General features: G+C 42.5%; 1 protein-coding gene across 2 annotated transcripts in view; it reads left to right on the top strand.

Moving 5' to 3' along the window:
• Positions 1 to 23,656, top strand: part of sema4bb (sema domain, immunoglobulin domain (Ig), transmembrane domain (TM) and short cytoplasmic domain, (semaphorin) 4Bb) — a 56,373-nt gene that overhangs the window by 2,526 nt on the left and 30,191 nt on the right. Inside the window, exons 1-2 of one of the 2 annotated variants that reach the window (XM_017418786.3) lie at positions 8,257 to 8,453; positions 21,310 to 21,745. In XM_017418786.3, coding sequence (XP_017274275.1) covers positions 21,625 to 21,745 — 121 coding nt within the window. In that variant the 5' untranslated portion in view covers positions 8,257 to 8,453; positions 21,310 to 21,624. Of the gene's footprint in view, positions 1 to 8,256; positions 8,454 to 21,309; positions 21,746 to 23,656 lie in introns of those variants that run through there. The other variant, XM_037979773.1, reaches the window with a different exon arrangement.

Raw genomic sequence — 23,656 nt, forward strand, 5'->3', positions numbered from 1 at the left:
TTGCTGCAGTAATACAGGCCAAAGGAGGCCCAACTAAATACTGAGTGCTGTACATGCTCATACTTTTCATGTTCATACTTTTCAGTTGGCCAACATTTCTATAAATCCTTTGTTTTTATTGGTCTTCAGTAATATTCTAATTTTCTGATATGATAAATTTGAGATTTTCATTTGTTGTCATTTGAAATATATGAGTTTGTATGTAATGTATGAATATAATATACAAGTTTCACTTTTTAAATGGAATTACTGAAATCAATCTACTTTTTCATGATATTCTAATTTTATGACCAGCACCTGTATGTTGGCTACAAACAAGCTACCATTAAAGGCCAAGCCTTCCTTGAAGGAATGCAGAGTTTTAACGTAGATTTTATTTTATGTTGAAAAACAATTTAGTTGGAGTCGACTCAGTTATCTGGAAAACTGAAACATTACCTTTATGCACAATTTTCATGTGATGTTGCAAAACCTCCAGCGATCCGTTAGCGCTCAGAGCATGTTTTGGCGATGACTCTCAGCTACTACCACACCAGGTTTTAGCCCAGACATCTGTACAGTTAACTGAACTAGCTAAGGTGTTAGCTAAGGTAGATTAGCTGTGGCGGCCATCTTAAATCTGGTCATTCCAAAAGTTAATCAGTTCTAGATGACCATCCGATGACCACCCTCTGAAGGTTTCTGTTCACTTGTTCATGAGATATTTTACTAACAGACAGACAGGGTTGACTCCACCGGTTATTGCCAAAGTTTTAAGCAGATATGTTGTGCAATGTGTAGCGCTCAGAGTACGTGTGCTACTGCCACACCAAGTTTTAGCTCAGTATCAGTAAAATTCTATGAGTTATAGCCATTTTTGTGTTCCTAAGGTCAGCTGGCTGTGGCGGCCATCTTGAATTGGGCTGGCTCCTAAGGTAAATCAGTTGTAGATGCATGTCCAGTGATTATTTCCTGACAGTTTCATATAAAATCCGTCCAGTGGCTCATGGGATATTTTGCCAATAGACAGACACAGACACGGGGGAAGAGCATTATCATCGGCTTTTGCCTTTTTGGCCGCGGGAGATAAATATTCCGCATGCCATCTTCGATTTTACCCGACAAACAAATTGGGTGTTTCTGTTCTTTTCGGTGAGCTCCAGTATTTACCAGGATTTCAGCTTTAACCGTCCGAGCAGCCTCTGAAATGTTTGGAGAGGTTCTGATTTAAAGCCAGACCCTCTCTGAACAGTCTGCTCAAACATGTTAGTGGATTTTTCCTAATCAATAATTAGCACATGAAAAGACTCCTCCCCGAGGCCATTTAGCTCTGACGCTGTCTCTGTGGACAGAAATGGGAAGTAATTACGAGGGTGGTTCAGAAAAAAAGAAATTAAAAAACTAACGGATAAACCAACATGGAAGCAGGAACTGAAATGTGACTTCAGGTCCTGATGCTTGTTGGAGCATTATTTTGGGGGCTTAAAAGGTTAGTGAGTGGTCACACTGAGATGGTGTATTGATTCCTTCCTGTTTGAACCTCTTTACAGACACTTTGTCTCCCCACAGCTCCGAAGATCTTTAAAAGTAAAACTAGAAGCTAATATTTCAGCCATGACGCTGCACTTAGAGTCAAAAGGTTAATTATCTTCCCCGAAAAAGTGTCTCGGTCATTATCGGCTGCCACCGTGAAAGGTGATAATGTTTTTGTCTGTGTTATTGTGTGTGTGTGCTCATTTTTCTGTCTGTTAGCAAAATATCTGATGAACCAGAGGAGGGATTTTAATGAAACATTCAGAGAGTTATCATTAGAGGCACTTCTACAGATCATTAACTGTTGAAGTTGAACAAATTCAAGATGGCCGCCACAGTCAAGTAACCTTAGCGAACACAAAAATGGCTACAGCTCAGTCAATTTTAAAGATACGGAGCTAAATTTTGACGTGGTAGTAGCTGAGAGTTTTCCCCAAAGCATACTCTGAGTGCTAACAGATAGCATGCAATATTGCAATGTCACTTGAGATTATTTTCAAGATTTGACCCACACAGTTACAACACCGTCATTTCTCAGCATAAGATGATTTTAGTTTGAAACTCTGCTGATATATATTCCTTTAAGAAATGCCAGGCTTTTAAAGATATACATCTGGTAAGTGATAGGTTTGTTAGCTGACCCCTTTTTGACACAAATTGTGACTTTTGAGTTCAGTGTGAGAGGCGCTGATGTTGCAGAACTGTGCCGGTAATAATTTCACGCTGTAAGTGAAGTTGGTTTAATTCTGCCCCGTCCAGCTGCAGTGGCGTCAAACCAATTGGCCGCAGTGAGAATGAACATGAACTGACTCAAAGTAAAATCTTCACAGAGCCGCAAATTAAAAAGACAAATTTATTCATGCCGGCTTCTGTGTGACTAATTCTGATTCTGATCACAGCGCAGAAGAAGGACCTCTCACTTCAGATCTGTCGGCCTTCTTCCACATCAGCCGGTTTTTCTCCCCTAATATCAGAACATTCTGGCGCTTGTTTCCATCAGACCTGAGCTTTGGCTCAAGGATCTCTAACAATAAAATATGCAACGATGTTGGGGGGAAAAAACTATCCTGTGACAGTTTTTCTAGTATTTCTCTAAGTGAAAACCTGTGCTCTATAGTAACAATGAGACTGTCCAGAAGAGAAATTATTAATTTCTAAAAGACTAGTTAAATAAGAAAACTCCAACATCTAGGTGTGCTCAGATTGGCTTGTTTGCACCTCAAAGGTGGGGGTCTGAGTGCCTCCTTCTGTAGGAGGAGAGAAGCGGGGCTCACAAATAAACTTCTGAACACGAGGCTGACAGAAAAAACAAAGTGTTGTTGTCGTGGAAAATCGACCTTGTCCGCCTGCATTCCTCGAATCACGTCAGCTAAAGATTGGGACAAATTTCAATGAAACTCTCAGAAAGCAAAGATTGAACGCGGATCCACAGCTGATTAACTTCTGGACTCAAACCGATTCAAGATGGCCACCAGAGCCAATGCAAAACTGGTGTGGTAGTAGCTGAGACCTTCTTTCTAGGGATGCTATCTGTTTAATTCTTTCTAAAAACATGTGACTTTCCTGGTGTTCCACAAGGCTCAGCATCAAGACCTAATTTATTTCTAATTTATTCAAACGATGTTTGTGCTGCGATGTTAAAATTTAAAATGACTGCAGGTGTTATGAACTTATTTCACTTAACATTAGATATGAAGAGATAATAAAACAAAAAAGGAGAACTGATCATGGTCCAAAAATGGATCAGTAAAGAAAGGGAAGGCCATTTGAACTCAGGGTGCTGAGGGTGCTACAGCACCCCTTTGTGGATGACAACAACATGTCAAAAATGAAGGATTAAAAGAGGAATGAATGACTGAGTAAACTAATTAGGGGAAATTAAGTTCTGATTTTGTCACATTCGTTTGGGGTAGTACAGCTTTCCACACTTTATCACATTCTCACAGCTATCTAAAAAGGTATTTATTGATTTAAAAAAGTTATGGCACTTGAGGTGTTAGATACATTTTTTCCCCATGTAACTTAAAATCAAAAGAGTTAAGAAACTACATACAAAATGTATCTAAAAGAAATTATCTAAATCTGTTGCTTTGTTTAGAACTGCCGAATTATTGAATTAAAAAGCTTTTTGAGCTGGTTGGGTTCGGGACGGACGTTAAAAATCCTTTTATTGTTGTTGTTTTTAGGATTAACTGGAAAGTGACTTTCTGGTTTTTAAATTTGTAAATGTTTGCTCTACAACCATCACTGCTACAATCATTTGAGTTATCTGAATTTTAAAAAGTACTCATTTATCTTTTCTCGGTGCCTGGAGCCACCTCCCTCCTCCTCCTCCTCCTCCTCCTCATTGTGCAGCTGTGCAGGAGCTTCACCTACGACCTCCTGCTGCAGCGCCCTCAGCCTCCCGTCATTAACTCCACGAGGACAGAGACAGACAAAGACGAGCACACCGATTTCTCCATTTAAAGGACGCTGCCTGCCTCTGACATCACTTCCTCCCAGCTCCCAGGGGAAACCAAACCTCATTTAGCTGCATTAATCTCATAACATCTCATAGAAGTCATATTATTGCCACATGCCGGCCCCTCCACCAGGAACGGCCCCACAGCTGATGTTGCCTCCTTATTCGTTTAGGGACAAGCAGAGGCTTTTAAAAGGTTCAGCTGGTGACGGGAAAGTTCTCCGCTTTTTCTTGTTCGTTGGTCTGATTTTTTGTCCTTGAGCTTTGTTGACTACTGGCCTCCGCAGAGAGATTTCTTTGATTCGTCTCTTATCTTAAGTTTTCCTTCTTGTAAGTTTGTTTTGTCTTCCACATTTCAAAAACAACAGTTTGGTTGCAACTCAAAATCCATCTAAATCAGAGATGCTTTCTCTGTGTTTTCAATCATAAGGTCTTCATCTCGGACAAGTTGTGACCTGTAGTTCATCAGACCACTCTGAGATAACACTGAGCATGAAGCTGGAGCCAATTAAAACACCCGACATGATTCATGATTTACTTCCTTTTCCTCTTTATTTTTTAAATTATCGTCCCTGTCACCATAACCTCAGGCCTTCTCTGACATGTGGCGGACAGAAAGGTGGCTGGGAGGCAGCTGGGAGAGCATGGAGGTGGTAAATAAAACCAAGGGAATCCGCTTTTCTAGCCTTTTAGGCGGACGTGAGCAGCCATATGCAGAAACAGGGATGTTTACCCTCCCTGCCACAGTGGTGCTGCATGTAGCACAGCTGGATATCAGAGGGTTTGAAGTGTGAATTTTCAGACTGCAGGGGTTGTACAAAAACCAGACAGTTAACACTTTGGCTAAAACATCGCAGCTAATAATAAACGGGCTGGATTGAAGTTTGAAGGGAGCATGTTTCCCTCAGGAAAAACTGAAATAATTATTCTCATTTCTTACGTTTTATGGAGGCTTTGAGTCAAAATGTTAGCTTGCTCACTTCGAAATAACTGGATTCTTAAGCAAAGTAAACTTTACTTTAAATATAAAAATCTATGATAAGTGAAAGTTTGTATAACACAGATTGTTTTGGAGGAATTGATAAAATATTTAAAATGACAAGGAGAAACTTTAAAAATATTAGTAAATGAAGGGTCAGAAACTGGAATTACTATCTGTATCAAAGTTATATATGTATTTTTTGGTGCTACAAATACTCTTTTTTATAACAAAACCTATTAGCTTTCTATAGCAGTGGGCAAACAAAGAAACAAAAGTAGATACTGCATTTCTGCAGGAAAAGACAAAAACAAAATTAAATATAAAAAAGCATAAACTGCTGAATAAACTTTTTTTTATGAAACTTATAGTTTTCAAATTTAAACGCATTAAGTTTGTTTTTGATCATTTTCATTTCAAAACTCCAGGAAACCTACTAAAAACAGCATTTAGTAAAAAATAAATTAAAGTTAAGGTGAATGAGTCATCTGTTTAGATTTGGGGATAACAAACCAGATTTTGACAAAGAAAAAGAGATTTTTGTTCTTGATTGACAAGTTTCTTGAAAAGCTATAAAACAAACTTTTACTGTCAGACTTTAAATATTTATATAAGGTTCCGCAAAAGCTAATATAATTCATCTTAGCTGTTTTTAATAGCTGAAAATTAAGGAAATATACAATTTGTTTTAAATGTCAGAAAGCTACCAACATTACCTTTTATCAGTCAGTAATGATTGTTAATCCTAGGGGATTAATATCCATATTTCCTACGCTTGTTCAGGAACTAACCTCGATAAATTTAAGATGGTGGACCATCACATGATTAACTCAAAATGACTTCCATGATAAAAACAAAACAAGCTTCTTTTTATTTCTCAAACACAAAATGTTGAGAAATTGGTGCACCATGCTCCTTTAGGTCTATTATTCAGTCAGGCAGATTTCCAAATCTGATGTTGTTTGTCAGATGCTTAACCCCAATAAAAGCTCCACGGGTGGTCCTGACCTTAATATGAATCGGTGCTAAACGCTCCCTGAGTTACAGTTCACACGCCATGATGGGGCGATTGGGTTCGAGAGCAGCGTCGGGTTGAGGGAGACGCGTTCGGCCGCTGAGACGTCTTGGCTCTGGTCAAACGAGGCGAATGTTCTCCGATGAATGTTGGTCCAGCCTCTGTCAGTAGATCAGTGCAGACAGAAGACTGGATCCGTCCATCCTTCGAGGTGTCCTGCTGAGCCGCCCCGGTGTTTCGAGCCCGTCTTTGTCACAGGATGATTTTAATCTGCTCAGAGGTAATCTGTGTTTGAATTCCAAGGATTGCTTTAGTCTGAGCAGATAAAGATGAGAACCTTGGTTTTAGTGCCGGCCTGTCAAAGAAGCTCACGTAATCGAGGCCAAAGGAAAACCTGTTAGCTACCTCACCAAACTGTTGCTCAGTATCTGTAAAACTAACTGAGTTATAACCATTTATGTGTTTGCTACGGTTGATTAGCTGTGGTGGCCATCTTGAATCGTGTTGGATCCAAAAGCTTATCATTTGTAGATGCACATCGAATGATTACTTTCTTAAAGTTTCATTAGACTCCGTCCAGTGGTTCATGAGATACTTTGCTAACAGACAGACAAACATACACACAGGCGAACACATAGTCCCCCCCAGCTTCTCGCAGCAGCAGGCAGGGATGAGGCCTGTATGACTTCGACCCTCACTTGTCACAGTTTTGTTTTCCCTGCAGTGTTTGGGTGGAGGCTGTGAGGGCAGACGTCTTCACGCCCTCGTCCCTTCGCCGCCACACATAACCCGTCAGGAAGTGACAACGTTTCCAGAGCAAACCATCAGGCCTCCATCAAGCTGAGCCGTCAGGACGCGGCCTCCCACAACCCCCGGCGTTCTGCGGCTGGTTTAGTCGTCGACATCACATTTCGTCGTGGCAACATTTAAGCTACGTGACAAACTCCCACTCTGCTGCACGTCACCGAAAGCAGAACGCCGGACCCGAATTCTGACGTTATCTGCTGCCCTGCAGGTTGGAGCAGTGTTTGGCGTCACGCTTGAGTTCTGATCTGCGTCCCTCCTCGTCAGGATGAGGTGGCGACGATCATTTTGATTTCCTGTTCCAAGCAGAGCAGAAAGGCCACGCTGCTTATTGTTGAGTTGAGTCCTTAACGACTGGAGCCTCAGAAAGAGATTACACCGACGGCTGAGTCTGGTTGCGTTCGGGTCTCCGCCGTCGTTCATAATCCCCTGTAATTCTCTTTGTGCCGAATCCTCATCCGTCACTCACCGTTTGATGGACACCCCGAGAATAAGGAGGATCGTCGACGCTCAGGGCAAGAAAACTTTCCATCAGCAACATAAAACAAACAATGTGTTTCGGCCTAATTTTTGTGCTTTATGCAACAAAATACACTCGATGTAGAAACAATATTATAGTTAGTGCAGTGGAGTGTTACCACTGATGATAAAAAGCATCAAATTAAGGAGCAGAAACAGATACAGACGACAGTTCCAACTATAATAAACAGGCTATTTTAGAGATTTAGCTAAGTTTCAAACAAGAAATAACGAGCGTTATAAATAAGGAAACCACTGGTTTGTTTGTAGGCCTCTGAGACATGTCTAATTTGCAGACCCAGTGCTTGGTTCAGCTTTTAAAAGAAACCTAAACCTGAAAAACAAACCGGACTTTCTAGGCAAAATGAACTAGAGTTCGATAAAAGCGGACTAAACAGTGCTGGTGTGAATGCACCCCTAATTCTGCTCTCGAAGTAGTGTCAGAGTCTGGAATCCATCTTAAACTCTTCTCGAACCCGTCTTAGTTTAGTTTCAGAGCTGTGTTTTTATCGGCCCCAGATTTTTGCTGAGACTCCAAGCAGGTATGTCGTTCGCTGCGATTCCACGGGGAAAATTCGCCACAACGTTGTGCCTCCAACAAGCTCCCCCAACACCAGTGAGTGACGACAGGAACGACTGTCTTCTTGTTAGCTGAGCAGTGTCCCTTTAACCTTTCTTGAGGTTCTGCCAATAGTAGAGGTGAATCAGAGTTCCTCTGAATTTCAATTTGCACAAAAAGCACCACCTTTGAGGTGAACTTCTAGAAGTGACCACGTCCTGGAAGTTGACCGAATGAACCAGCAGCCTAAGACGTGGCTCCAGCTCCCAACATGTGTGTTTTGTTTAGTTTTATGTGTCCCCTCTGTTAAAGCCCTCTCTCTCTCTCCCCCTCTCTCTAATCGGGTCTTGCTGTGATTGGTGCAGAGAGGCGGAGGGGGGCGGAGCTTAAGTTTGGAGCTCTGAACCCAGCCCTCAGTTTGGAGTGCAGGAGCTTGGTCCTCACGCGCTGCGTTACTCCGGCTCGTGGATTTGTTAACGCTGGAGCCTGAACGCGCCCCGTGGACTTAAAACCGCTTTTCCTCCTCAGTTTTTGTCGGTTCTCCCCCTCGGAAGGAGAGGTTGTTGTTTTTTCTTCCTCCCCTCCCTCTCCTGCAGCTCGTTTGGTAAGAGTTTTATCCTGCGTCCTTCTCTCTGTAACTCACCTTCTCAGTGACGTTTGACAAAACTCTACATTTTAGCGGAAATGTATGTATGTATGTATGTATGTATGTTTGTTTGTTTGTTTGTTTTTTCTGGTAGTTCCGAGGTGGTTCGTGTTTTCCCTCACCTCACACATCCCTCACATGTGGTTTTTATTTGGCTGCTTTCATGGTGTGTGCTCCTCGGCTGAAACTAATCCACCTCAGCCTTTTTTTTTGTTTGTTTTTTGCTCAGACCTTCAGTCCTGCTGTGCTGTGCTGTGCATGCAGGTGAGGAGGAATCCTCCTGTCTCCTCTCCCATCATGTGGTTAAACAGCTGCTGTTTGCTTCTAGCCCAGTGGTGTCCAACCCTGGTCCTGGAGGGGCCACTATCCTGCATGTTTTAGTCGTTTCCCTGCTTCGACACACCTGATTTGAATAACTGAGTGATTAACGGGCTTCTGCAGAACTTGAAGACCTGCTGAAGAGCAGGGAAACGACTAAAACATGCAGACTAGTGGCCCCTCCAGGACCAGGGTTGGACACCACTGATAGCCCAAAGAAACTAGACAGCTTTAAGCTTCATGGCAAAGGCAGCCTCTTCTGTCTGTCCATGTACTCTTCCTAAATGACTGCCTTCTGTTGTGTGCTGAGTCTGACATTAGTCCCATTTATCTCCAGCGTGACCCTGGATTGAAGCATCACCTTTTTCTCCTTATATTGTGCTCAACAAGGATTTCCTGTAAAGTCTGCTGGTGCTAATCTCTAATGGATGTGTTCTTACTGTAAACAAACTCCTTTTCTCTGGAAGCGTGTGTAAAACAAGCATTGTAACGGATGCATCACACCATCCTCCTCCTTGCAATTATGCATACTCCCCCCTCCCACACATAGAAGCCCTCAAAACAAACGCCCAGTCTCCACCCAGCGCTCCACCCGCTGTAACAACTTCAGAGGAATGGTCAGCATGTGTGGAGGGTTGTGGGGAAAGATGGCTGCTTCCAACTCCCCTGAAAGATTAGAGATTTGCCGTCGCAGCTGGAGAGCTCCTCTGCAGCAGACGTGTTTTCGTGGCCCCGTGCAGCCTCTCGTGCCGTGCTGGGCCGTGGGGAAGCCGGTCATTTCGCCGCCTGAGGCCGGGTCACGCCGGGGTCACGCCCAGAGATGCAGCACGGGCGTGACACCAGGCCTGCTGCCTTTTTTCATCAGCCCAACAGAGGAGTCCAAAACCAGGATTGTGGTCCATCCCTTGCAGGGCTGAGCCGTGTGTAAAGAACCCACCCTCCTTTTTTAGGATTTGTGGCCCTCTGAGGTTTCGCTGCAGCTAAAATATTTGGCAGCGAAGGCTCGTCAGGCTGAGGAATCTGCAGGAGTATTTGTGAAAAGTCACACTCGGTCTTCTCACGTAGGCGACAGGTTTTAACGGTCCTTGGCTGCAGCCCCCCTTCCACCCCCTGCTTGCCGTGCTCTTGCATCCGGTTGCGAAGCCATTCATATTCAGCAAAACCCTCCGGATCCTGTCGAGAAGCCGGCCAGGCCCTGCAGGGGGCTCAGATGTTGGCCCAAAAGCAGGACTCTGAATGCAGGTGATGTTCCAGTAGGAGCTCAGATTTTTTTTAGTTTTTTTTTTTTTCTACTCTTCCCTGCTGCTTCCTCCTCTGGCACCGCTTCGCAAAGCGCTCTCTGCGAGTGCTGACAGACCCGTGGTGGTTGGGAAGCTGACTTTGGCGAACCGAAGGAGGCTCTCGGGTGATGACGAGAGCGATTGCATCCGTCTGCCTGGATTCAAGGTCGCCAGGAGTGCCCCGTGCAGCGTTTCGCTAGGGGAGCTTATCTGAAGTGGCTGTCTTTGGATGGAAACAGATTATGTAACAAGCTCTTATCCAGAGAGAGAAATCTTCCCCCCCATTTTTTTTCTTTCACTTGTTTTGAAAGAAATGTAGAGGGGAAAAGATAAACCGTGACTTTTGTAATGAAAACAGACCTGCTACGAGAGAGGAATGTTGGGGTTTTTTTAGTCTTGAGAAAGTGTTGATAATCAGATCTTACGTTTCATCTGGTGAGCGACGCAGACGCAGATGTTCTGCTTTAATTTGCTCCGAAACCAGATTGAGGTGAAGCGTTTTTCATGGAAATATTTAGCTATAAAAACAAGGAATTCATATTGCTGCACCATGGCAGGACAGGGAATTTATTAGCTGCTTGAAAAGTTTGAAAGAACGTGTGCTGCACTGAAAAAGCAGGAGTTTTTATTGAAGGATAAACTTTCCTTTAAAACACTGTTAACCCTTCAGTGGGTTGGGGTTTTTTTGCAGCTTGGCTGTTATTTTTATTTTTTTTTTATATAATAAAGTTAAAGTCCATCTTTTGTTTTAAGCAAAGAAAAACTTCATTATAAAAACTGCGTGAAAGAAAGAATAGTTTATTGTTTTGTTTTTTCTCTCGCTCTCTTTTTGGCTGAAGAACTAGACAAACTGTTTTTGGACGAGCAATAAATGTTGCTCTTCTTTTGCAACATTTTCCATGTAGATGTAGTTGTTTTACTGGGTTTGGTTTGGTTTATCTTCCGCATGCTTAAAAAGACTGTAGTGTCCCTCCGTCACAGTAATCAGAAGGTGACGGATGCAATCTTTTAGACTTTTCTTACAAAAACTCCATCGCTGGTCTGATCAGCTGTTGTCTCAGTTCGATTAAAGCCTGTAAACCTGCACAGAGATAACTGTGGAAACAGAAAAGGAGGCAACTTTTTTCTCTGCATAGCCATGACAGACACTAAAGGAAGTTGTCTTGAATAATATACCTGATATACCTGGAATTAGTGTCATTTTATGACTCGTTACACTAATTTAACACAAATATTGTCTGTTTTGTGACAAAAATATGATAAATGTCCTCATTCAGCTTAAATGTAAACTTATGTTTTAACATTTAGGTACAAATGTTGAAATGTAGACGTGGAAACAAACCCCTTCCACAGAAACATTTTAAACTCACTTCTTCTTCTGAGAAAAGATGCACCCTACAAAAAATATACCTACTCTAATATATTTCCTTTTTGTTGTTTTTACACCCAGTCTACTGCCTCCTAACTAAAAGTAGTTTGATTTTTTTGTCTTTAGAAATCAAAGAGTCGCTCTTTTTGCTGTTGCTAGTATCAGTAAATAAATGTATTCTCTTCTGTCCCAAGTCAACCAGGAGGAACCCCACTGTTGGCTCGTTTCTTCTCTTATTGTCACTGGCTGCTCTCAGAGGCGCCGTCTGAGTCCATACCTGTCAGAACGCAGAGCAGGAGCATTTCAGCTGCTCCTTTTTTGAAGCTGGCACGTTGACAGAGAATAAACACCCAACTGCCTCGAATGTGTCAAAACTGTCAGCCGAGTCAGACAAACTGTGTCGGGTTTCCACCTGCAGCTGGTTATGTGAACAGACTTGTGGTCTGCAGGCTTGTGGCTCCAATCATGGAAACTTGTACCTGGACGCTGGCGCGACTGCAGCCAGCGCCTGATGAGGTGAAACGGCGTGGCCACAAGCGGAATACAGTCATCTGATACACTTTTAAATCCGATTGCCCCGCTTGTCAAATCGGGTAAAGAAATGAGTTCTCATGTTGGTTTAACTTCAGGTCCTAATCCTGCTCCCCTCCTTTCCTTGGTGTGTAAGTCATGAGATGAATGGCTGACTACAGACAGCCAGCAATTTGGATTTGAAGTTGTAATTAGCAGATGAACTGTGATGCTAACTCAGCCTGCTTCGGGGCCTTACAAAGGCCTCCATTGTGTTTATTACTTGATTATAAATCCTCAGCTGTCCCGTGTCACGCCACAGAATTTGTCCACCCTCATTACCAACGCAGTATATTGAGTGAGATGTTCAGATTGGCTGCCATTCATAGCTCATGTTGTTCTCTATTTTTATATATGACAGAGTTTATAAATAATCTTTTGACAGTCATTAATTTCTGCCTTGAAGCCGACCACGTCCCGCGCAGATGTGAGCTTTCAGAAATGAAGCGAGCACCGCGGAACCAAAAGTGGCGTGGAGCAGAACTCAGCTGCGTTGACGTGGAGCGCATTGCATTAAAACTGTGACAACGTTGTTTAATGATTCCCTTTGTGGTTAACCACATTTTAAAACTAAATATAAAGTTGCTGTGTGTCATAATCAGTCATAATCATAAAGCCAGCTTACCTTTTCACATGCCGACTATCTCGGCTCTGTTACTACCTCGCGTCGTGGCGCAAAGGTGTATCAGGGGTGTGTGCCACCCCCCCCCCACCGTTTCCATCCATTCAGAAATCTCACCGAGGTGGCCAGAAGGCATCCAAGTCACTGGTGTTTGTGGTGAAAGAGCCAAGAGATGGGAGGATTTTTACTCCACGTCCTTTTTTTTTTTTTTTTTTTTTTTTTTTTGTTGTTGTTTTTTTTGAGGATGTTCCCACCCAAAGCAGCAAAATGCTGAGCTCTAATCAGGAGGATTTCCTGATTGGTCAGTGCACTTCATTAGCCTAAATATGTCAGCGGGTTGTAAACGTGGAGAGCTTTTTAAATGCAAACGCAAATCCTAAACAAAAAAAGGGGATTTGTGGAACCTGTTTTCGGGTGACTTTGTAGTCTAATGGGAAATTATTTTTCAGAGCAGCAAAGTTGTTTTTATTTAGCTGCTGCCACGTCTGCAAACGGCTCAATAGTTTCTATAACGGGCGCTGTGTCCGGTGGAAAATTATTTCCCCCATCACACTGTGTTTAGACCAACGCACAGCTCATTATTGATGCTTTAAGAGGTTTTTTCTTTTCTTTTTTTTTTTTTTTTTAGAAGCGGTCTCCCACAGTTCCCCGTCAGGCTCGAATAATTTGAGGCAAGGGCGAGTCTGTATCAGAAGGAAAAAGGTGACCCGAGCTCTCCTTTAAGCACTTATCTGCTTTGCCAGCTCTGTTTCACTCACTCGTTTGAAATGATAATTGCTATTTCCTGCGTGGCAGGGCTGAGCTGTATGCACGCTAATGTAAAAAGGCAGTTTGAATATTCCTCGGAGCTTAGATTTCACTGAAAGTAGTGTCACAACGTGCTCCCTGCTCCTCACTTCAGTGAAGTTTGGATGTAGAGGGCGGAAATGAAGGTCAAAAGAAGACAAGTCCCCTCGCTATTCTTAAAGAAGTCAGAAAGGGATCAAAAAAATCTTTCAGCTCGTTACTGCATCTCACGGAGTACCTATGAGTCAGGGATATAGACATGACAGGAACTTAGAAAAACCTGCATGTACTATAGTTAAGAATTAACCAATGGATGCATTAATCTGTAAACTATCATTGCACTAAAATAGTTTGTTTTGGCCCCAGTAGAACAGGTTCATAATAAATCTACAGACAACGAACACATCCTGGACAGAAACCATCGAATGCGTTGCTGCTTCGCTCTTAGAGGCGTATAAACACCCAGAGCTTGCCGTTTGTGTTCACGGCTGTGTGTTTAGGTGTTTAAAGACGTGCCTAACACACATTTTCACTGTGTGCTGAGGCAAGAGAAGAACAAACTCCAGTTTCCTGTTCTTGAAGAAGCAGATTTAGAGGATTTTCCATTATTGGCACGTCATTGCAGATATTTCTGAATTTTTTTTTTTTTTTTTTTTTCCAATTTTCTTCCTATCCGGTAACTAAACCTGACTTGTGATCGAAACTGACCTCTGCCTCGTGGCAACAAGTTGAACGATCTCGTAGCAAGAAACTGGGTTAGAATCTGAAGGTTAGAAATCTTTATATTGGCGACAGGTACAGATGCACTGATTGCTCTGCAGCTGACTAATCATCTGATTTTTAGCTTGACTAACTTGACTTGACTATATGCACTTTGTTTGCCTTGAGGCATGACAAAAGAATAGAGTTTAAAGCTATTCTCTGGTTAAATAATATATTTATACTGTATTTACCCTTTCTTTAGATGCATTTTATTTGTACAGATATTCTGGTCCAACAATCAGAAGCAATCTAAAGGAACCAGCCGTCAATCAAAGGATGTTTTGTTTCTCTCAGACACTTTTCCAGCTCCAGGCTCTGTAACCTGGAGCTGGTAAAGTGTCATTTCATTTTTTTTTTTTTTTTTAATGTTCCATTATGAGCATACAGCCATATTTTCAGATATTCCAGAAAATGGAAACAGCATTTTGTGTGAAATCAGAATCTTCCTTCAAAATTGCAACGTGCACAAAACTGTGATGTGCTTTTTCTTCTTATTAGGGCCTGTCTGTCTTGAAATGATTTCAAACGCATCATTATTGTGGATTTGGATGCACCGGGGACACGCCACAGCGGGATGCATTACAGCCAGTCATCAGGACACAGATAACCGTCTGAATAATTAATGGCACGTGCGGAGGAAAGTTATCTTCCTCATGAAACTGATTTGGGATCACACGTATGAATAATTGAGTGTTTAAATGAATCTCAGTTCTCCGTGTCTCCTGTATTAATATTGGATGACACGTCCTGTTTTGTTCAGGAAATAATGTCAAATACACTAGAGATGGTATCATTCCTGTTTAAAAAAAAAAATGCTTTGAACTTCAGTGTTTGAAATTTGTTCAACAAGTTCTGAGATATCCAGCATCAACTGTAACCTATTAATATTCCCTTTCCATCATTAGGAGATGAGGCATATTTGAAACGAAGGGGGATATGTTGAATCAGTGGCCCCTGATTAATAGTCAGTTCTGCCTTTTGTGCCGTTTGTCTTTTTTTTTCAGAGAGAGTTTTGCCCTCAGGCGTCAGGATCCTGAACCTTCACGTTGCAGCTGTTCTTTGTTATCGACATGAAAGTTGGCACGTGCTTAAGGGTTTTCATTTCATCCCAAGTTCAGCTCTTATTTGCTGCGTGCTAACGCAGAGGCCTCTGTTGGTTTCTGGGCCAAGAGAAAATGTTACCTGCAGGGTAGAAATGAAACTGGAAAGAACATTTTTCTCTATGGATTTATGATGTTTGTGTTTTGTTTTTGCTCCATGGTGTAATAAAGCTGGAGCAACTGAGAGCAGAAAACCTTCTTTTTATGCTCCGTTTGATGCCCCGTTGATCCTGTATCTTTTTGTTGTTTCAGAGTATTTACCCTAAATAAGCATTCGATTTCCTGCTTTTATAGGATTTGCTTTTCAGAAACCAAACACTTGTAATATCCTAATTTTGTGGACTTGCATTGTTCTGCTTGTTATGAAAAAGGTGTCCCCATTAGAAGCTGCTGAAGGCTTCGGTGAGGGGAAATCCTGCTACGTTTCCACAAAGAAAGCACCACTTGCACTCAACATTTAGAGCGTATCTTAGTGTGGACTTCCTGCTTTTAAAAATACACGAACCCATTAGTAAGTTGTTTGGATCCTTCACAGTTTGAAATGGAAACCAGAGACCAGCTCGGTGACGATGTAACACCTCTCATCCTTTAAGCTGGCATCTCACTGGGCTGCAACTTCTGCCGACAAGTCAGAGACACAAAACTGCAAGAAAATACACAAATCTTTGCTTGGAATCACGTCGGATGCTCAGGTTTACGTATGTCGCAAGAGAGCTGCATGAATGTCAAAGAAACTCTCCACTAAAATTAGTCAAGAATATGCAATTGGGCCATAAAAGCTGATTTTTATTGTTTTCTCTAACCGGATTAGTTTCACATTTTTCGCACTTTTTGACGCACGAAAACTAAACTGAGAACTGTTAGAGACCGATATCAGGTGCCTGCGACGACTGACTATTTTAAGAGAAAATGTGTTGCACTTATATATTTTTTTGAGGATGTTTAAAACTCCTGCAACACAAAATGGAGGCGCTGCAACTCCAACCCTTGCAAATGTTTCGAAAACCTTTCCGAAACTCCCTTGTGGATGTCGTCTGCAGTTTGCCGCCAGCAGTCGCAGCTCGGTGAGCTACTAGCTTCAGGAAGAATTTGGGTCACGTTATATACAGGTGCCCCACATGAAACAGCTGCATTAGAGGTCACCGTGGATGGTGAGCAGCATCTACATGCAGGCGTCGACCGGAGAGGCGAGCAGTGACGTTATCAGAGTCATCTACTCGTCCTTATCCAACATCTCCATCACTGTGCTCCACCTTCCCCACCCCCCCTCCAGACATGCTGATTCATGCCGAGGTTTGGTGTAAACCCAGAGCCGCTCTGATGATGAATTTACTATGAGCTCTGCCATCTTAAGAAACAATCGCTGAAGTCTCAGCTGCTGTATCGGGTGCTTTGTGTTTTTTATTTTTAAACCAGACGTGATTTATTTAGTGGTCTACTTTCTTGGTTCTGGGTGCCGTCGGCTCAGCTGAATCCCTCCTCTCCGTTCCTTGCCGCTCCATTCCCAGGTGGACCCCGGTGAAGGTTATAACGCGGCGTTCCTCTGCACCGCTGCAGCGCTGCTCCTCCAGCAGCCCCCTGATTTAGTACAGGAAGGTGTTCTGCTCTGACTTGCCTTTTAAATGCATGCACGTTGGTGAGTGCAGAAGGGTCTGTGGTGTCCAACTCTGCAAACATCTGTACCCAGCTGGACTCGTAGGCTGACTTGATTTGTAGTGTGCATTTGCTGAATCCCTGCTTTTCTAAGTTATGACTTACTGTTCGCTAGGAGGACACAAGAAGAAGTATCACGCCGTCTGCACATTCGTCCATATGTGCGTCCATGACTCTTTATGAGCAGCCGTAACTCCCTGCTGCAGCGCTGTGCTGCTCTGGCTTATCTCTTCATGTGCTGTTAGTTCAGTCTTTTTGTGCCACTGCTATCGGTGAGGGACTTTATTTGTCTTTCATTGCCTGCGACCCACATGGCCACAGTTTAGTAACGGATCTAGAACAAATATGTTGTGGACCACAATCTGTATCTGTGAACACATTTGGCAAAGCTTCGAGTTCACTCTTTAGTTTGTTCTCTGAATGTTTAGAGCTGAACCTGAGTTTTTATAGTCCTAAACACTACTGTGCCACAGAAGCACATGTAGGAGTTGTTGTTGTTGTTGTTATTATTCCTGATTAACCCAACCAAGGGTTAGTCTACCATAGAATAGTCTACAAAGAGTGATTGCTAAAATTTTCCTCATCATGCTGGCTTTGATGTGTTGTCGTGGATCCTTTGGAGGTTAAAACTAATAGTTTTAATTTGAAAGTCAGTTTGCAGGAAGATCATCAAGGTTATGAACCTGAATGAGTACTTTTTCTTTTTTAGTTTTGTTGTTAAAGATGATGCTTTTCCAATAAGAAAACAAGTGTGCAATAGTCACCTGAATGGCCTGCCATGGATTTGGGGGAGGTATTGTACCTTCCCCCATCTTCTCTTGCTTGATTTCTGAGCCAATCATGCACAGCCCACTCGGCTAAGCAGCCTGCTATAAGTGTGAGTTATAATGACAGACACAGCAAGGAGTCTCTGCCTGTCAGTCGCCCACTGAGGTCTTTTCTACCCAGCATAATGGCTCCATAAATCTTACTGAATAGCCATCTGAACCCGAGAAGCCATGTTGTTTTAAGGGTTAGACACTAAAAAAGCTAAATTTCACAGTACTGCAGGCCGGAGCATTTATTTGGCTCAATGGAACAAATTAAGTCTTTTCAGGGGGTTTCTTTTTGTGGGAGGATCAGTGATATGCTTTTGATCCAGCCTCTCCAAAGTCATTCTTCAATCTGAAAAACTGGTTTGATTTGCGCAGCTGATTTGCTTCTGTAATTCTCCCTTCACTTAGATGTACTCAAGATATGATTAAAGGATTGGGTGACGGTCTAATCTGGCCTCATGTCGAACTCTGTGATGGTACAGGAACCACGGGGACCTGCCTGGCCGCTGATTATCTCCATAAGGGCCACGATCTGTGCCAAAGACAAGACGAGAGACAAGCCACTTAGCAAGAATGAGCTATTGGGAGCACAAAACCCTTGTCTTTTGATGTGGAGTTGGCCAAATGGCGAGCATTTACGCCGTTCCCGATGCGGTGAACTCGCCGTGACCCAGCTGAGTGTACCGTCCAATGTGTCCGTCACATCCTGTGTCCCTCTGAACAGATGCAGGTATTAATGGGGAGCCTCCAGGGAGGTTTGGAAGGTTAATGAATCTGTAGCTTTAAGCAATATGGCACCAGATTCATCCTTCACAGATACAAGGAGCTGCAGCCCCTCGCCTAAAACAACAGATGGGTCCTGTTGCACGGAGCACAGTTGGTCTCTTGTACTGTAAGAGTTCAGATCAAATAAAACTAATCCTGTAAATTCTATGATTGTTGCTTTTAATAAAGTTATCCGCTTTTGTCAATCATTTGTAAGATGAGATCATTTTTATTCTCTTTAAAGTTATGCACGGTTGCTCTTAGGAGGGGTTTAAACATGAGGTGATTAATCTGAGTAGCTGTATGTGTGATTCACTATTAAAGAGGATTATTATATTAAACCAGAATGTATCACTTAACATGTCTAAAATTGAAGACATCTAGGCCTTTTTTATGGATTCTTAAAGATGGTTTGCTTCTCATCTGAGGAGCTCTCCCAACTCAAAACTGAGACTCTGCACCTTTCAGTTTTGAGTTGAGTTTACATCTCGTCTGTCCTTACTGACCCAGAAAAAATATTCCTCAGAGTTTCAGTCAGTCCTGGTGTGATCCTGGTCACTGTTAGATGAACTGTTGAAATCCTCATGTGTTTTAATTTGACTAGATAATCTATTGAATACCCATCTGCTGCGTCACCTGTCTACTGGTGGACATCTTTGCTCGACTGAAGGCCAGTCCATAAATGTGGAGTTACTACTTTATTCATTATGGAGTTACAGAAGTAGCAGAATAGCTTCTGCGTTTATCCAACTCTTAGGAGACCCTCCCAACAGCATCCTGCTCTTTTCATTCAAATTGAAAAGACCTCAGGAGTTGAATTAGAATTGGAACGCTCCTTGGGAACCCTGACACCTACGGCTGCCTGCCATGCTTGTTGTCCCAGCAGGCATGAGAGAGACCACCAGGGGAGGAGGGGATGTCAGAGGATCATGGGTGAATATTTCAGTCTGCAGAGACTCAGGTAGCTTCAGTAAATGGTGGATATTAACTCAGGGGTTCACTGTTTGAGGGTCAAGAAGAGGAATGGAGGCTGCGGTAGATGTATCAAAGTCAGATTCTCTGCCTTAAGACGGAATAAAAGCTGTAAATCTGTGTTTACACTTCGTTGTGTTAACATATATTCAGGTTGATCATATGTTTTTCACCAGACATCCAGGGGCGGCTCATCGCCTCACACTTGTCTGTGCAAAGATGATGTTGAGTGTCGGGAATTGGGAAGTAGTGAGCTGTTTGTTTTCACAGAAACGGGTTTTGTTGAGTCGGCTCAGCTAAGATCAACACGTCCTGCAGTGTTTCATTTGGTCGTGAATTCACGAGAGGCAGTTTTCTTGTTTAAGCTTGAGAACTTTGTCGAGTATCTCAGCTGACACAGTTTGGGTCAAACATTGTGTTTTTATAGTTTTTGCCAGAGAAATGGTTTTAGCCAAGTCGGATTATGATGTCGGACCAGATAGAATCGGGTCGATAAATATTGGTTACGCAACATTAGAGATTGGCTTATCTATACACTGATTGATCAGGAGAATAAAGACAGTGACAGCAGCCTATTTAAAAAAAAAAGAAAGAAACAAAGAAAGAAAAACATATTTTGAACCTGAATGGAAAAGTATGTCGGTATGTGATGCAGGTTTCTGACAATTATTTGAATATATTGCTAATATTGTCTTTAATAGACATGAACCAACCAATTAGTCTTTAACCAGAATCAAAAGGTTCATAGTTTGATCAAACGTCCGTCCATCCACCCGTTAATCAAAGTATGTCAGACGCTCTGCTGATCGAGTCAGTGCTTGTATGTGCAGCCAGCTGTGGGACACTCATCATCTACAAAGTCCAACACTGACAGAAGACCGGAAGTCTCTGCTGTCTTCCATCATAAAGAAAGTAGGAAAAGCTGGAGTGTATTTTCAGCCGAGCTTTTAAAAGCACGAAGAAGCCGTGACCGGTGATGTGAAGGACTTTTTATGATCTGAGATTAGGAGCACATCTCATAAACTTCTGTAATGTACTTTAAAAAGACGTTTACTGCCTGCAGTAATTAGAGGGAACTTTGAATCAATTAAAACGTTTCCTCAGGTGTTTGTGGAAACCAAGTTTTGGACTCGGAGAGTGAACACTGATCTTTTTGTAAAGCCTACTTAAAAAGACACGAGCTGGAACTTCTTCCAAGCTCCTTCCAAAGACGTGTAAATACTCGACGTACAAAAATCTGGAATGAATCAAGCTGACTTGATGTGCAGCTAAAATCAGAAGCAGATCTGTTCTTTGCGTGCTTTTTTTTTTTTTTTTTTTGTGACGTTTTACAGAGTCATGCTCGGAGTCGCTGTTCTTTTGTTTATTACCCTAATTGGAAACAAAATTAGAGCTAAACGTCCGCGTTGTTTTCTCAGGAATCTCTCATTGCTTGCTGATTACAGCTTAATTAAACAGATAATTAGGCTCTCACCGAAACTGTCAGTGCCAGCTTGTAGCCAGAGTTTTCTGTTGAGCTTCTCTTTGGAAGCATTTTGCAAAAATGTATCCTGTAAAAACAATAAATGCTCTGCGGCGTGTCACAGTTGAGTATTGGAAATTCAAAGAAAAGAAATGAAGTTGGTTATTTTTGAGACATCTGTGTTGCTGTGTCAATCTATTCCTCTGTTATTTGGAACATCAGTCCAACAGATTGATCCCATTCTTTGCTTTTGTAGTTGCAGTATTTGTTCCACATTAGAACAAAGTTCTTTTCCTTGGATCAGACGTAAACACCCTCTCCCTCTCTCTTCTCTCCACAGATCTGAAATGATGGTTGGAGGTCGGAGCTTAACGTTGACCGGTGGAGAAGTGCTATAAGTACATAAAAACAAGCAGCCCTTGAGCCAGAAAGGATTCTTCTTCGTTCTGTCTGTGTGCTAAGAGTTTGCTAACTGTGTGTGAAGACCTCTGGGAATACAAGAATCCAGTCAAGGACACGATCACCCCCCCGCCCCCCTCGCCTCCTTCAGCCTGCAAGAAGATGAGAGTGGAAAAATAAAGCTCTGTGGAGTCGAGAGGAGCTTCATGAATCCAAAGGAATCTTAAAACAAACTGTGTGTAGGAATCAGGCAGCCATGTGCGCGTTAGCCGCAGCCGTCCAGCGCCTTGTGGCTGCTGTGCTGCTATTGGCTGGTAGCCTCCAATCAGTGAGCGACTCGGAGGAGGACGTGACACCCCGCATCAGCTTCCCCCACAGTGAGTGAATATGATCACCTGTTGCACCGTTTTGCATTCATTACTGAAAGCAGAGCTCTAGTGATGCGAAGTCAAACATAACGTTAGCCACTAAGCCCCGCCCACAATCTAAGATGTCCAATCATAGCTGAACAGGTTGTTGGGCTCATGGTTTCTCCTAAATGAAGCTTGAATAAGGCTTTAATCCCTGCTCTTCCAAAATTTAAACAAAGAAGCATAAAAAATAACCATGAAGTGAAAAAAAGTTGATTAAAAAGGGGGAGGAATAAATCTTTAAAGTGACTTTAAAGGCAGCATCTGAAATCTTTTGAAAAGGGGTTCTGTGGTTATTTAATTACGAACAATATCTTACCTGTTGTAGATGGCTCTTTTGATTGATTCAGCCCCATCCTGAGCTAACAGCTCGTCCAAATGGAGTCTGGTACCGTCTTTAAAAACGGCCTAAAACTACTGCAGAGCCATTCATGCTGTTTTATAAACCTTTACGTTTTGTGTTATGCCTCTATTTGCATTAAAGGTTTATTTGCAAGCTAGCAGCAGCAGTTAGCTGTAGCATGTCCAGCAGGGTTATCATAATATTTCTGCTGCAGTGACCAAGTAATCCACTTCGGTCGGGGCTCAGACTAGCCGTTAGCTCATCAGTCCAGTCAGAATTAAACTCTTTGCCTCCAAACTGACGTCACTCAAAGAGCTATCCACAGCAGGTAAGATATTTACTGTTCTACTTTGAAAGATCTGAATTCTCTCTAAGTTTTGATATATTAATAAACATTTTTTACCCCTCACAGCTTCCATACACTGTACCCTTCATATACTGTACCCTTTAACAAACCCTACATTTCCTGAAGAAACGCAGTAGTTATGGGATCTGTTGCCTGTGTTTTTGTTTCATTCTGAGTCGTTACAAAACGACTAACAGACTCAAGTGTTTGGCGAACCACGTGACTCCTCCTCCTCGTCATCGGGAGCGGGTGAAGTGCAGCTGTAATGGTCCTGGTAGCTTCTCTGCAGCTTGAAATGTTCGAAAGCAGTCGGTTTCTTCCTCCGTTTTTGCCTCCTGTTGACCTTTTGCAGTAATGCGCAGCAATGTGTCTCACAAATGGGACTTAATGTCTCTCCTGTCTCTCAGCTGATTAAACGGAAACCCTCTTTTTGCACCTGACTTCATCACTGAACGTAATTACTCCACGCACTCTGCAGCTCTCCTTATTATGCTAAGTGTGGATTAAGCCTTAATAACCAAACAGCGTGCTGCCGTTTCTCCAGTATTTGTTCAGCTGACAGCGGTTTCGGTAATTGATTGATGCATCGTGGGAGCTTGTGACGGATGAGGAAGCTGTTTGGATGTGACTCTCGGGGGGAAATCGTCTGATTTTCAGTAAAGCTTTTTCCAAACACTTTGATTATCTGTGGTTTAGCTGCAGAAACAAGCAGTTCCAAACAAGCAACAGGTCGCTCCGTAAGATGCTGCTACTTGTTTTTTTCCACTGTTTCTTCAGGCCAAGCAGAGTATGGTTTCCACAGCTGTGGGAATATGTGTTGGCTCGTGTAAACAAGCCGAAGCTCGTCCTCCTCAGGAAAAAAATAAAACGCATCTTGGTGCCTGTTTTCTCCACTTCTCAGCCAACTCCACGAGGCATCGGATGTACCACCTTATTTGGCATCACCCGGAATCAAGAGCGACCCTTCGCATACTTCAGTCTCAAATGGCTTCACTGGCAAAAGAAGCTCCAAAGACCACCCTCTTTTCATTTGATCATGTACAGGTGCTGGTCATAAAATTAGAATATCATGAAAAAGTAGATTGATTTCAGTAATTCCATTTAAAAAGTGAAACTTGTATATTATATTCATACATTACATACAAACTCATATATTTCAAATGTTTATTTCGTTTAATTTTGATGATTA

This window comes from Kryptolebias marmoratus, linkage group LG15 (genome assembly GCF_001649575.2).
Source record: "Kryptolebias marmoratus isolate JLee-2015 linkage group LG15, ASM164957v2, whole genome shotgun sequence".
Taxonomy (NCBI): Eukaryota; Metazoa; Chordata; class Actinopteri; order Cyprinodontiformes; family Rivulidae; genus Kryptolebias; species Kryptolebias marmoratus.